The sequence below is a fragment of the Oikopleura dioica genome, chromosome 2 (assembly GCF_907165135.1).
Source record: "Oikopleura dioica chromosome 2, OKI2018_I68_1.0, whole genome shotgun sequence".
NCBI lineage: Eukaryota > Metazoa > Chordata > Appendicularia > Copelata > Oikopleuridae > Oikopleura > Oikopleura dioica.
In genome coordinates, this window is record NC_137292.1 from 9,507,647 (window position 1) to 9,520,370 (window position 12,724).

At 38.8% G+C, this 12,724-nt stretch overlaps 2 protein-coding genes across 5 annotated transcripts; both read left to right on the top strand.

Moving 5' to 3' along the window:
* Positions 1–2,555: 2,555 nt before the first annotated feature.
* LOC145698166 (uncharacterized) lies at positions 2,556–6,125 on the top strand. The gene is made up of 11 exons (XM_081775368.1): positions 2,556–2,804; positions 2,958–3,807; positions 4,039–4,212; positions 4,259–4,370; positions 4,417–4,492; positions 4,533–4,689; positions 4,786–4,866; positions 4,908–5,035; positions 5,544–5,619; positions 5,670–5,757; positions 5,948–6,125. Exons 1-11 carry the CDS (start codon positions 2,556–2,558, stop codon positions 6,072–6,074), a joined length of 2,118 nt encoding a protein of 705 aa, XP_081631494.1. The 3' UTR covers positions 6,075–6,125.
* Positions 6,126–7,807: 1,682 nt separating this feature from the next.
* LOC145698382 (uncharacterized) lies at positions 7,808–12,724 on the top strand. Of its 4 annotated transcripts, none has more exons than XM_081775582.1 (8): positions 7,808–7,983; positions 9,523–9,578; positions 10,541–10,659; positions 10,744–10,980; positions 11,408–11,640; positions 11,733–11,927; positions 11,999–12,164; positions 12,368–12,724. In XM_081775582.1, exons 4-8 carry the CDS (start codon positions 10,760–10,762, stop codon positions 12,696–12,698), a joined length of 1,146 nt encoding a protein of 381 aa, XP_081631708.1. In that variant the 5' UTR covers positions 7,808–7,983; positions 9,523–9,578; positions 10,541–10,659; positions 10,744–10,759; the 3' UTR covers positions 12,699–12,724. The 4 variants fall into 4 exon arrangements, with proteins under 4 accessions (XP_081631708.1, XP_081631710.1, XP_081631711.1 ...); XM_081775584.1 differs by having other exon boundaries at positions 10,548–10,659; XM_081775585.1 differs by having other exon boundaries at positions 9,523–9,574.

Below are 12,724 nucleotides of genomic sequence, written 5' to 3' on the forward strand. Positions count from 1 at the left end.
TTGCTATAATCTAATTTGAACTTGAAAATTGTTCGACTGATTAACCAACAATATATTTATGTTACATTACTTATGTCACATAAGTTATGTGACTTAAGTATTGTGAGAAAGGTGAACGAAGTTTAAGCCTGCCTTTCATTTTTTGACAAGCATTCTCTCTCATGGTATATGCTTTTGTCGGGAATGACGACTCAGTTCGTTGCGACTAGGCTCGTGGGACTAAGTTCGTGGAGGGGGTTATGCCGCATAACTTATGCCTAGGGATTCTCACGGAAAAACAAATTGTACTCAATTTTCGTGAAACTTTCCGTCTAGATGTAATTTTTTCCGCTGATTCTAAATATGCAAAAATCATTGTGAAATTCTGAAGAAGTGGCAAGCTATAGCCGATAAGGTCGCTAGGTGGTAAGCCCTAGTATTTGCTTCGTTTTGGAAGTAATCCTTCACTATGAGTCGGCTAATTCTTAGCAAACGGGTAGCTTACCACTTCCGGGAACTTTTTTGTTCAGATAACCCGCCGTTATTTGTGACAGATTTCCTACAGTAGGTCAAAGTGTGCACCCCGGGACCTTTGAAAGCCTTCTAGTTTCTCCCCGGTCTTCAAACTTTAACAGACTCTAGAAAAACGTCTGTTCTTTGACATATCTCAAAATCAGAGATTCAGAAGGTCGGTTAGACACATAGAGAGCAGGTTTTCTTTGGATTTTCGTAAAAACTACGCTTTTTTTATGAAAATTTAAGTTTTTGAGGTCAATTTATGAACAAGCGTCATCTTTTTCCATATATTCAGAGGTTTTTCAATGAGATTCTGTCAAGTTACGCGAAATAGATTGCCATCATTTTGCGCGAGAAGCGCCTCGCCGCGCGCCGTTTTTCCGTGAGAATCCCTACTTATGCCAGACTATTGAAAAGGGGGTATATTATATATTACAGCTTATAAACAATATAACGCGTGATCCAATTTGACAATGTCACATTGAGATTGTCTATAGCGATCGTGACGTACACTGGAACGGATTCTTCATTATTTCCGGATGTAAATGCTAGTAGACGAGTGCCACGCTCGTGAAATTCTCTGTAGCAAATGCGTATAGATTCCGGAATTAATTAAAATTAACGCGAATCTCCTCATCGGGTAGAGTTTGAGATCATGTGATCAAAGAGATGAGCACGAACTTAACGAAATACTATTGATTCTGGAGTTTATTAACATGATAAAATTCTTTACCCTGTAAAGAAAGTTCTCCAGAAGACTTATATTTTTCTCTATGCTTACTTCGATTCTAGCCGCAAAGGAGTCATCCGCCGATCGAAAGATTCGTGCCATCCAATAACTTAAGAATAAAGACAAGTTTAAAAACTAATTATTTATAGGAGCATTCCTCTGCTCCAGCGTTAAGTTCAGGAGCCCTTATTTAAGGCACTACCCCTTGAGACTCAAGGCTTGAGTACCTTGGTATTATCGCTTAGAAAGTAAAACATTCGTAAAAGACGAATCATTATCAGTAATTATAAGGAAAAAGACCCTTACTGCACCTTACGAACCAGTAAATTCAAAAAGGCACGAGAGCGCTATCAATATTTTCTTTAGCTCTAGCGCCATCTTTGGAATAAACTCTAGTATATAAACACGCGAAAATAAAAGAAGCCATCTGACTTTGAGAAAGTTCTAAAATCGGGAACATCTGCTTTTCCTACCGAAAAATGAAAGTCGCTAAATTCAGCTCTTTTGTTTTGACCGTCTTTGGCGACGCACTTAGCTTCAATCGCGGATTGAACAACGGTCGAACCCACTTGCTTCGATCTCAGGAAACCCCGAATCCGATGGCATTTCGCTGTGCTCGATCTGATGATTGTACTCTTGAAGAGTACATGGCAATTGCTCATCTCAATCGAATTCAAGGAAATCAACGAAGAGAGCGCACCCACAATGGCAACTTCAATCGAAAGCGGCTCTACCGACAAAAGATGATGGGTCGCTATTAAACGACTTGCTTTGATATATGCTCCTGAAAATATTTCAATCTGAAAAAAATTAGAAAAATATAATTCACAAAAAAACAGAAATCACCTTTTGCTTGTACATTTTGTTAGTTTATTTTTGAAACTCAATTGGGATACCCAAAAAACGTTTCCAGGTCCTCACCAAACACAGGTCCAAGATCTATGATCACTAATTCTTAGCAGGTGAGGTTGTTTTCTGCTGAAGATATGGCTCTCCTATCATGGAAAGGTGCTGATATCAGGGTTTGTTCAATTGAAGATAACTTAGGCGCTATTGCCTCTTCTGACCATTTTGGAGTGGTGTCAGTCTGACCATATCTAATTTTGTCGTCAGAAGAATTTTTACGAAGTTTGAAAGAGAACACGAGAGAAATCAAGAACCATGAAGCTCCTTGGCTCACTTGTTCCAATAGGCCAGGGATAATAGTACAGAAGCTTTGACTTAGCATTATCATTAAACCGGCTTGCCAGTGCTTCGCTGAGCCTCAGATTATAGTTATTGTCAATATATGGATATTCTTTGCAAGCATTTCATCATCTCTGTATAAGTAATGTCACAAAAACAACTTGCCCAAGTTTGCTCAAACGAAAGTTGGCTCTTAGATGAAGATGTGATTTGTAGCAAAGGGAATTTAAAAGATTCCTACTGCACAATGTTCTGTCCGAAAGGGCTTGAACCCGTCATGTCGGAATGTCTCTGTGGCAAGCAATGCAAGTGGATGCCTGCGCGGCCCTTTTGTACAAACCCGGCAGATTATGAGATGTACTACGTAGATTCTTGGGATGTCACAGAAGAAGAAGTTCAGCTAAGGATTTCAATGATTTGACGTAACATCACTATCTGTTTTTTATCTTGAATAGAAATAGACTTCATTGTTCTTTTTCTTCTATTATTTCATGTAGCATTAGGCCTACTATTTGCGATAATTCCATCTAAAAAAATCCATCAATAGACACAAAAGCCAGAAGTATCTCCCGGATTATCTGCAGATTCAATCGAATCACCAGAAAAATACAAGTCGGTTAATGCAATTGCTCCACCAAAATGGACAAATAAAGAAGAAGAGACGACCACCGAATATGTAAGCACAACAGTAGTTGCAACTACTTTATCAACAACGGAGTCGCTGATCATTTCGCTCTCTACCCGAGATCCAAAAGATGATTCTGACCGAGCAAACAGCGAGAAAAAAACTAGTGGGAAACGAACTGAGGCTGAAAAAGCAGTGCTAAAACTTCAAAAACAGCAGTTGCGCAAAGCAGCGAAAAAATCTGCGAAATTGGCTGCGAAAGAAAAAACACAGAAGGAAGTCGAGAAGCCGGAAAAAGTTAGTAAGCCAGTGAAAGTGGAAAACATACCAGAGCGTGTGTGTGAGACACCATCCTGGTTCGAATTCGTGTCCTGCTCAGATGGGCGTCAAAAGAATTCAGTCTGTGAGACCTCCTGCTATGGTCAAGGGATCACATTCGACAAAAAAGAAATGAAGTCCACCTGTCAGTGTACAGAAGGTGTCTGCGAGTGGGACAACAAGAATGGACCTTCTTGCGTCATCATTAAGTCAGAAAAGAATGTTACTGAGGATAAGGAGAAAGAAGTTCCAGACTTTTGCGAGGAGCTAGAATGGCTCGAATCTGGAGATGTCATCTGCTCAGAGAAGAATCATAAAGACTCCGTTTGCCTGATGAAAAGCTGTTCAAAGAGGCAGATCTCGACGGCGGTAAAATGCAAATGCTATACGAAAGATGACGATGTCTCAAAATGCAAATGGCAGGAAGAGCTTAAGGATGACTTTACCAAAAGAGGTAAAGTAACAAGAAGAAATAAACAATTATATCTTATTATAATTACTGTTGTTTTGAGAATGACATATCTTGAGTTGACTGGATCTTAGAACAGACACCTTTTCTATTGTCTGCTAGCTCGATGATTGTAAATCTGAATAATTTCAAGGAAAAGCTGTCCATTCAAGAATGATCCAAGAATGCAAATTCAAATTTCCAGCTATGTTTTTCTTATTACAAAGTATAATTAAGGTCCTCGATGTATTCGTCAAGAAAAACGAGGACTAACAGACGAACGATGCGAAGAAGAAGACTGGTACGCATCTTCATTTGGCGCCAATCCTAAAATAGAGTGCACAAAGATGAATAAGGATAAATCCGTCTGCCAGCATACTCAGTGCAAGAAAAACCAGGCGCCGATTCCAGGTAACTCTATTTATTATTTCAAAGAGAATCTAAACCGAAAATGAAGCTACGTGCATGTGCTTCGACCGCTCAAGTGATACCAAGAAATGCAAGTGGAATAGAAGGCCCGATTGCGGAAATCCAGATAAAGTCGAGGATCCAATTTCGCTCGGATTTAGGTAACGCTAGACCTCTCTAAATCAACAATTATCTGACGGAAATAAGGAGCTCGCAACGATGCCATAAGCCAACGAATTGGGATTATATCAATGCTGTCAAGTGTACTAACGGATACAACAAGGTACATTTTTCCTCGATTAATTTACTGATTTCGATCATAGGGATCTGAATGCAGGATCAATCGATGTCCAGGCACAATGGTTCAGGCAACAGCAACATGCTCATGCTATGGCATTCGATGCACCTGGCTCTACGATCATGGAGAAAAGCAGCCGACATGTGTTCACGAGCCGCAGCCAAGCTCCAAATCTCAACAAGGCAAGTCTGATAAGAACATTCTAAACAAATCATCGATTCTATCTCAACTTGATTTTCTAAAATGAACATTTTCGATCTCTAAATGAACAATTCAAGGCGATGGAATGTTGAGCGATGTTGGTATGGGCGGTTTAATGGAGGTGGAAGAACTTGAAGAGCAAGACATTGAATCTTTTGGTAAATGAGTCTTTGTTAAGACTTTCACAGATTTTTTCAAGACTTCTCAAGCCGGGAATGTGATTCGATCGAAAATGGTTACACAATCTGCACAAGTAGAAACCACGAGGGCAGTAAATGCCGTCGCCTTGACTGTCAGTCAACAGAAACCATCTGTGTCTGTGGAGAGGTACGTTACTTATGATTTTTTCCAGTCACACGATTCTCACATGTGACTTTGTGAGGCTGAGTCTGATTGTCCGAAAATAATTTGCTTATCAAGGATTTTGCGCGAAAAAATTGCTCAGATTTTCTCACGTTATTTTATAATTTTCCACTCACATGAGCCTTTTTCGTAATTTTTGAAATGGTTTTATATTCTGATTCCATCCAGATTTGCAATTTTGCTTGCTTGTTTGTGATATTATTGCCCCCTGGATAAGATAAGGTATAATTGGATAATATATAATAATGGATAATATATGATAATTTCTCAAGGAAAAGATCTGTCGTTTTGGAATTTATTGTCATGAGACAGCATAACAGCAAATAATACCATAACAAGAGAAAAATCCTCAATATGATTTTCACTGGCTAGAATGTAGCTAGAAAGAATATATTTCGCCGGATGTAGATAGATTCCTTTAATGGTCTCATCAGGGTTAATCATCGGCTCCTTTTAACTTACTATTTTGAAGAACGGATGCTCTTACGACAAAGGGCTGCCAACCTGTATGAGCAAGGCTGTGATGGCACGAGGATGCGACAAAAATGGTAAGCGCGGAACGTATTTTGGAAAGTAAAAGATGAAATCCTTCATTCAGGTTGTGACGGATGCGATAAGGCCCCGTGGATGGATCAGCCAACAACTCAGTGTACCCATTTTAATTTTCCAGGCTCCCAATGTTACAGGTATTTAAAATGTCGATTTGGCGAAATAAAATGTTGCGATTGAAAACTCATTTTTGACTAATCACGGAAAATTGCCGTAATGAAAGGAGTTGAGAGAAGTTGCCTCACGTTACACAAGCCCGCTTAGATTAAGATATCATTTATCAAAAATCCTGGCGGATGAAAAAAACTCTGACTTGTCCGAATTAAGATCGAACTGCTACCACCCGCTCCAATCGACGCGTGCGACTTGCCTCTGCGAATCCGTCAATGGAGTCACGAAATGCGACTGGAACTCAAGCCCAACTTGCTTCCGCCAGGCTAGATATGGGCGTTAATAAAGATCCGCCCAGCTTGCGCCTGTATATAACTTTTTTATACTCTTAGAGCGAAATAAATCCACAAATGTTTTTCATTATCAAAATTTGAAAATGTCCTTCAAATTTTCCCATTGTCAAGAAACGATCAAGATTGCCCCTGTGAATTAGAAAACCTTATGCTTTTATTACAAACTTGAAGAGTTGTTACGTTCACCTTGCTAAGAGAAGTCTCGTAATCCTGAGCCGATTTGGTGGAATGTGGTGGAGCATATTTTAAGTGTGGTGTCATTCTAGGGTCTCCCCGTTGAACTCGATCTGCTCGATTCTTTGATAAGACCTCGGAAAAAGACAAATTGATGGCAAAGTTGTAATTTAAAATTTTCAACTCTTTGCGACTTTTTCTTCCCTTTTTCTGCAATCTAATTGGTTGTTATAAAAAAACGCCATCATGCGGAATATCAATCTCTATTCCTCCAAAAAGACTCCCTGGAGACATTTTGGTGGCGACCCTAGATGGTGGAGTAAAGTTGGTGTAGGCCACGAAAAGGCAGGTAGCGACGCTCTAAAGCAGTGTTAGAAAGCGTCTCTCTTGTACTAGACCGAGGAAAGTCAAAACAGACAGTTGAACAAGAAACGATCACCGAAGCGGGGTGACGCAATCCACCCGCCACTCACGAAACCGTCACTTTTCTTTCTTAGCCAGCTCTATTGAACGGCTTTTGAAAATATTGAGATTTTACGCATTCTTATCATTTATCATTTCACTCCATTTATATATTTTTAAAGGGCATTAAACAAATATGCTAATATACCAATTCTACTTGTAAGGACAGTAGTGCTAAATCGTATTAGTCCAGAGAAAATAATTGAAAATTCACCATCGAAAAAGAATCATTTCTTGCTCGATCCGCTAGAACCACGTTTTTTGTATTGATATAATTCGCATCTAATCGACAAAATGGATTGATATTAGATAAGAAAAAACGTGACATTTATCGCAAAAGAATATGCTTCTTATATCATCATTTGCGCCAGATATTGCGCATAATCATTGTTGTGATAAGTGTGTCCATAAATTAATAATAAGTCAAAGATACATTTGAGCAGGATAGACCATCAATAATACACAGTCACGAGGTTATGCAGCAACGTAAATAATCTTTTAGCAGCGTTCGTATAGTTTCCCTTATTCATATATGATATATCAAAGAAGCTAAGAAAGTAAGAGCTTCTGATGAAACACCAATATGGACCATATTATATGGTCCATATATTATATGGAGAATTGATAATGGTCATTGATAAACAAGGCGCTTTTATTCTGACAGGAATTTTTCATCAAAGTGGTCTTTTTATTGTGATATTTAATATATCATATATTATTATGGCTCGTAGAATGTGAGAATGTCAATATTATTGTCACTTTAGAAAATAATAAATTAACAAAATTGAAAGGCTGGTTCTTGACTCTTTCTGCTACCGGAAGTCTTCCTTCTGAAGTGATTTAATATAAAGTTTTGATGGTATTATTCGAGTGCTCTAGTAAATTATAGCAGGCTTGGCGATGGTAGGGTTGTTCATTGAACGGTTTCTAAAAAGTGGTGGCGGCGTGCATTATCGGCTGAGGCGCTCCTATGCGCCATCGCGGACTGATGGTGGTGGAGGTGCCCGCGGCAACGAGCGCAGAGCCAATCAGCGCGCGCATCACGTTCTGAAGAGGTTTAGAAGGCTCCTCCAAGAGCCGAATTCTCAGTAATCGCCCTCTTCGGAGAAACGCGCCAGAGCAGGCTCACTCACAACCGAGTACCGCGTATTTCGTGAACATCACTTTCAGAAAAAAAAACTTTTTTAAACTTAAGCGAATTTCATAATAAATTTTGAGAAAATCAAGAAAGAGCAAATAGAGAATCCAAGAAGACATCATCTGGTGAGTTTACCTTTTGGACTTAGAGAGAGAGATTTTGATGATGGAAGATACTTTTCGTTATGGCGATTTATAGGGAGAATTTTCAGGAAATTTTTATGGTAAAAATAGAATGGGCTAACAAAAATGCCTTCATTTATATTAATGGATTGTAATGTAAACGGTCGATTACCATAAAAAATACTTTTATCCAAAAAATAAAATATTTCCAAGCCTGCTATTTCGGAAAATGGTTCAAGTGTTTATCATCAAAAAATTGCTTGGCTGAATTGAGATTCGGAATTGATGCAAAATTCGGTGGAACCATTTCTTTTCTTCGTAGATTAAAATTCCGGCAGCCTTTTTACGGGAAATGGACCAAAGCCAAATGCGCACGAAATTTGGAAAATTAATTCGTTCTGAATTAATTTTATCATTGTTACTTATCATGAAAATGAATTGAAATTCGTTATTAATCCTTAATCGGATGACATTGATCATTTTTCTCTCAATATAAAAAATTCCGGCACCCTTTTTAGGGCAAAAATAACATAACCAAATACGCACGAAATTCGGAAAATTCGCTTTTTTCTGAATTAATTTCCCTTTTTGTACGCACAAAAACTTCTATCTGTAGCGTATTAGATGATTTAATAAAGATTAAATTCTTGAAGGAATTTTGCGCGATTGACGGTCAAAGATTTTTCCGAAGTAAAAATTTTCTTTTGACCGTTCTTGATCATTTTTACAGTAAAAACGGGATATAAATATTAAGGATCTCCACTTTGATAAGCCTGGGATTGATTAAAGAGCTTGTCGAATCGAAATTTTCCGAGAAAAGCTTCTTCTTCTGAGTAGGCCGGGCGCGCGCTGATGTGGTTTGATGGTGCAGTTGCCAAGTGCTCACCTGAGCCGGGTGTAGTAACACCACCACCGCCATTCAGAGCTTACCTGACTAACGCAAAGCTTTACGTAACGAACGCTCCAGCGAAATTTGGGTTACATCAACCCTGTTTGATATGTCAGCACAATCCGAAGCTCGCTCAAATTCCATTCGAGACCATATAATTCTGCAAAAAATATAGCTCGATTTTTCACTTGAAAAAACAGTCATTTTTTGGCGTCATTATCAAAAGGTTAATGCGGACATTTATTGTTATTTTTAAGCGAAAAATATCAAGAAAAATAGTCATTTTCAGACAAATGTCTACACGTGCACGGTTTTTCATATATTTACCCATAAAAATGAGGAATAAATCACCTAAAAATCCGTTCAAAAAGACAGGTTCTGGAAATATGCAAGTCAGTAGCGTCTATTTCATCAACGAGCCGAATTAATATGTATTTTGTCGGTTTTTATCGGCACCGATATAAAACAAATGAGTTGAAACATCGGTAAAATTACGACCCTGATTTCATTTTATCGGAATGAACGCGCCAAGGGCCATAAAACCAATTTTCGCTTATACGAATTTCCAGGCTCAGACTGGAATTTTCATCATCAAAATAACACTCTTTTTTTGCCATTTTCTTCTCCAAAGAGATTAACGAATTCATCCTTAGAAAATAAAAGAACGACATCTTCAAATCGATTCTTCCAGAGGAAATCTTCACAGTTGGTATTCATCGCATCCCTTCTTCACTTATCGAAATCATATTTTACAAAAAAAAAGAGAAATATTTAAAAATTTTGAAGAACTATTCAAAATTTTACAAATTTTTTTACTAAAAGAGCATAAAAATTATCGAGGATATTTTCTTCCGACAAGAGTAAAGATGAACGGCGCTAAAATATTCTTTTGCCGAAATAGCGAGATCGGAAATGAGCTGATAATGTGTTTCCGCGGTTATTTAATGCGATCTTTCTAAAACAAATTGATTAGCTACTGTTCAAATTCTAGCATATAGATTCCATGCCGAATAATGACATTTTAATAGCATTTAAGACGTAATTTTCAATATCCAAACCCTTGATTTCTAATTTGAACGAACGCGACTGTAACTTGCGAAAATCTTATCACTACGGATTGAACTATCGAAAGAATGGTTGTTATACAGATCATCGGAATTCTAGAGCTCTGTGTGTAGGCACTTCCGCTTTAGAATGGTGCTGGTGGAGCACTAAGCGCCTGGCTGGAGCACAAAGCACTGGCCCTCGGGCGCCTCGCTCCTTTGTCCTTTTTAGAACCACTTTTTCGTACTGTAGCTCCACTATAGATTTTCGAAGTCAACATATTTGCAATCCAAAAAGTAGCTTCAAATTTATTTCAAAAATGAGTCAGCAATTTTAGAACATTAGGAGCCATAAAAGATGAGCGGTATTTAAGGGAATGCGGGAGTAATGCCATATTGACAATATGATATTGTGGTCAAGTTAGACAGATAGTGACTCCACCAAATACCACAGATGGAATCGACTTAATTCAACCTTTTTGTCATTTCTGAGATGATTAGCCTTAAAACATACTGATATCTTATTAGTTTATACATTAGAAGTCGTATCAATCATTTTTCATGAAAATGTCCTTGTTGATTTTTGCTATTTGATCGAGCGTTTTATGTTATTTTAACTTTTTACCAGAATTCAGTGACATGTGCTAACGATCATGCAAATTTCTTTGAAGCTGGTCAGCCAGAGGAACAATCTACCAGACGACAAATAACCAACTATAAATAAACTTATCGCATCCAAAACAACAGGTTTTTATCAGCAGAAATGCGGTTGTATAACCTTATCTTTTTAATCCAAAAGTTTCTTCGAAAACATCCTTAAAATAATTCTAGAGCTAATCCTCTTAACATGGATACAATCGGTCTCACTGCGATTCCGCGTCCGATTCCGACAGTCGGCCTTCCGAAAATTCCAACAACAATTTCCGCCGTCACCACTTCTTCCACAAATTCAAATACAAAACTCAATTCCCAGCCTCACAAGACGTTGCCTCCGAAGCGATGCCTCAGTCCTCCAAGACATTCGCCGCCAGACCCAAATAAACCAGTCATAAATCCAATCACCAACCGGTATTTATAGAATCAGCTATCTAAACGCTTGTTTTTATGAATATGAATTTTTCACAGCTATTTTTCTTATTATCCGAAGTCACGACTCTCGGACTAAATATATGGAAGTGCATTTTTGGATTACCAATGAGATTGCTGTATTCGGCCTACAGACCAATCAAAACTCTAATCCATATAATCACTTCCATATAAAGGTTCACCCCCAATTTTCATAAACATTTTTGAAAAGTCGATTTTTGGAATTACAAAATTTCGACCCCGGAAATGGATTCTACGGGTCAAAGGACGATTTTTTGGGGGGTCTATCTCGAATCTAACATCCTCATAATCGCGTTTGAAATTTGACTTGGAACATTTAAAATAGCTCTCGCTGAAAAGCTACTATAATAATTATCTATCAAACTATTAGACTTAACTATCCGTTAAGAAAATCATATGATCACATCACCGACCGAGAGCTTCGAAAAAAGCTAAAAAACCGCGAATCGGCGCAGGCCGCACGTGATCGAAAGAAAGCAAAAATGATGGCCCTTGAAAGGCAACTCGGAGACATGGCCGAAAGAAACAAATTCTTGGAAAACGAAAATCGCGACTTGAAAGGAAGACTTCAGAGAGTTGAAGCCGAGGCTTTCTGGAGGCTCGTAAAACAGCCTGGCGAAGGTAGAAATAACAAAAATATCGTAGAATCGGGGATTCTAAATGTGAAAACTTGAGAATCGAATGAGAAAATAAGATTTCTAAATCAAATCTAGGAAATATGGAAGGCAACCCCATGATGCCCAATGGAATGCATCCAAACATGCACGCAAACATGCATGTCGAAGGCCAGCAGATTCCGCCAGAGCTCCACCAACTCCACCAGCGACAGATGCAGCTTCTTTTCGAAAACGGTGCTGCTTTCAACCAAGCTGCGATGCAGCAGGGACAGAGTCAGCAAATGCCAATCAGTAAGCAGAAGAATTGTTCATTTTAAACTATATTAATGATAAAAAGTTCCTTCTCTTATGAATTTTATTAGACAATCAGCAGCAACCGCAGAAGAACCAGCAAAGTCAGCGACCAGAGACTCCAAGCATTTCTGACATCGATTCTACCGACTCCAATCCTTTCGCTTCTCTTCGCTTGCCCAAGGGAGAGCCTCTTGACGAAGACCAGCTCGCTGAATTAGCTTCAGGACGCGCTAGGTAATAAAGTTATACAGTGTTACCTCATATGATATGATATCATATGATATGATTCATATGATAATTTTCCGTCAATTGCTAATGGAAAAACAATAATCGCTATTATTAGAAGATATCAGAATTTCAAATTCGTCCATGATCATTAATACAATATATTTTCTCTTCGAAAAGGCAATATAACAGCGTATTAAAAATATGTTAAGCGATCTCTTGGCCCTGACTGCTAGACGATTCAGCCTCAGTTCCGCCTCATCTGAGCTCGCTGCGTCCGTAAATCCAGAACACCTGGATGACTGGATCTTGCGAAACTTTAAAGGCGAAGGCTCACCTCTTTCAAATAAGGCAGCCTCGACTGGCTACTCGTCTGGTTCCTGTGACTCTCCCGATCATTCTGGTGAGCCCGCTTCGCCCGAATTCGCCGGTGCCTGGGCCGCGACTTCCGGCTCCAATCGAACCAGCTCATCTGACTCGGGCTGCATCGTCAATGAAAACTGCTTCAGCCAAAAACTCCCCCCATTCAAGCTCGAGAAATGAGTTACTTCTGGTGTTCTCTTAATTTA

Excerpts from the sequence above, each read along its gene's own strand:
- LOC145698166 (XM_081775368.1), top strand. The coding sequence starts at position 2,556 with ATGTCACAAAAACAACTTGCCCAAGTTTGCTCAAACGAAAGTTGGCTC. Across the intron at positions 4,371-4,416 it reads CCAATTTCGCTCGGATTTAG|GAGCTCGCAACGATGCCATA; the intron begins GTAACGCTAGAC and ends GACGGAAATAAG. Across the intron at positions 5,036-5,543 it reads CCATCTGTGTCTGTGGAGAG|AACGGATGCTCTTACGACAA; the intron begins GTACGTTACTTA and ends ACTATTTTGAAG.
- LOC145698382 (XM_081775582.1), top strand. The coding sequence starts at position 10,760 with ATGGATACAATCGGTCTCACTGCGATTCCGCGTCCGATTCCGACAGTC. Across the intron at positions 10,981-11,407 it reads ATAAATCCAATCACCAACCG|AAAATCATATGATCACATCA; the intron begins GTATTTATAGAA and ends CTATCCGTTAAG. Across the intron at positions 12,165-12,367 it reads TTAGCTTCAGGACGCGCTAG|CGATCTCTTGGCCCTGACTG; the intron begins GTAATAAAGTTA and ends AAATATGTTAAG.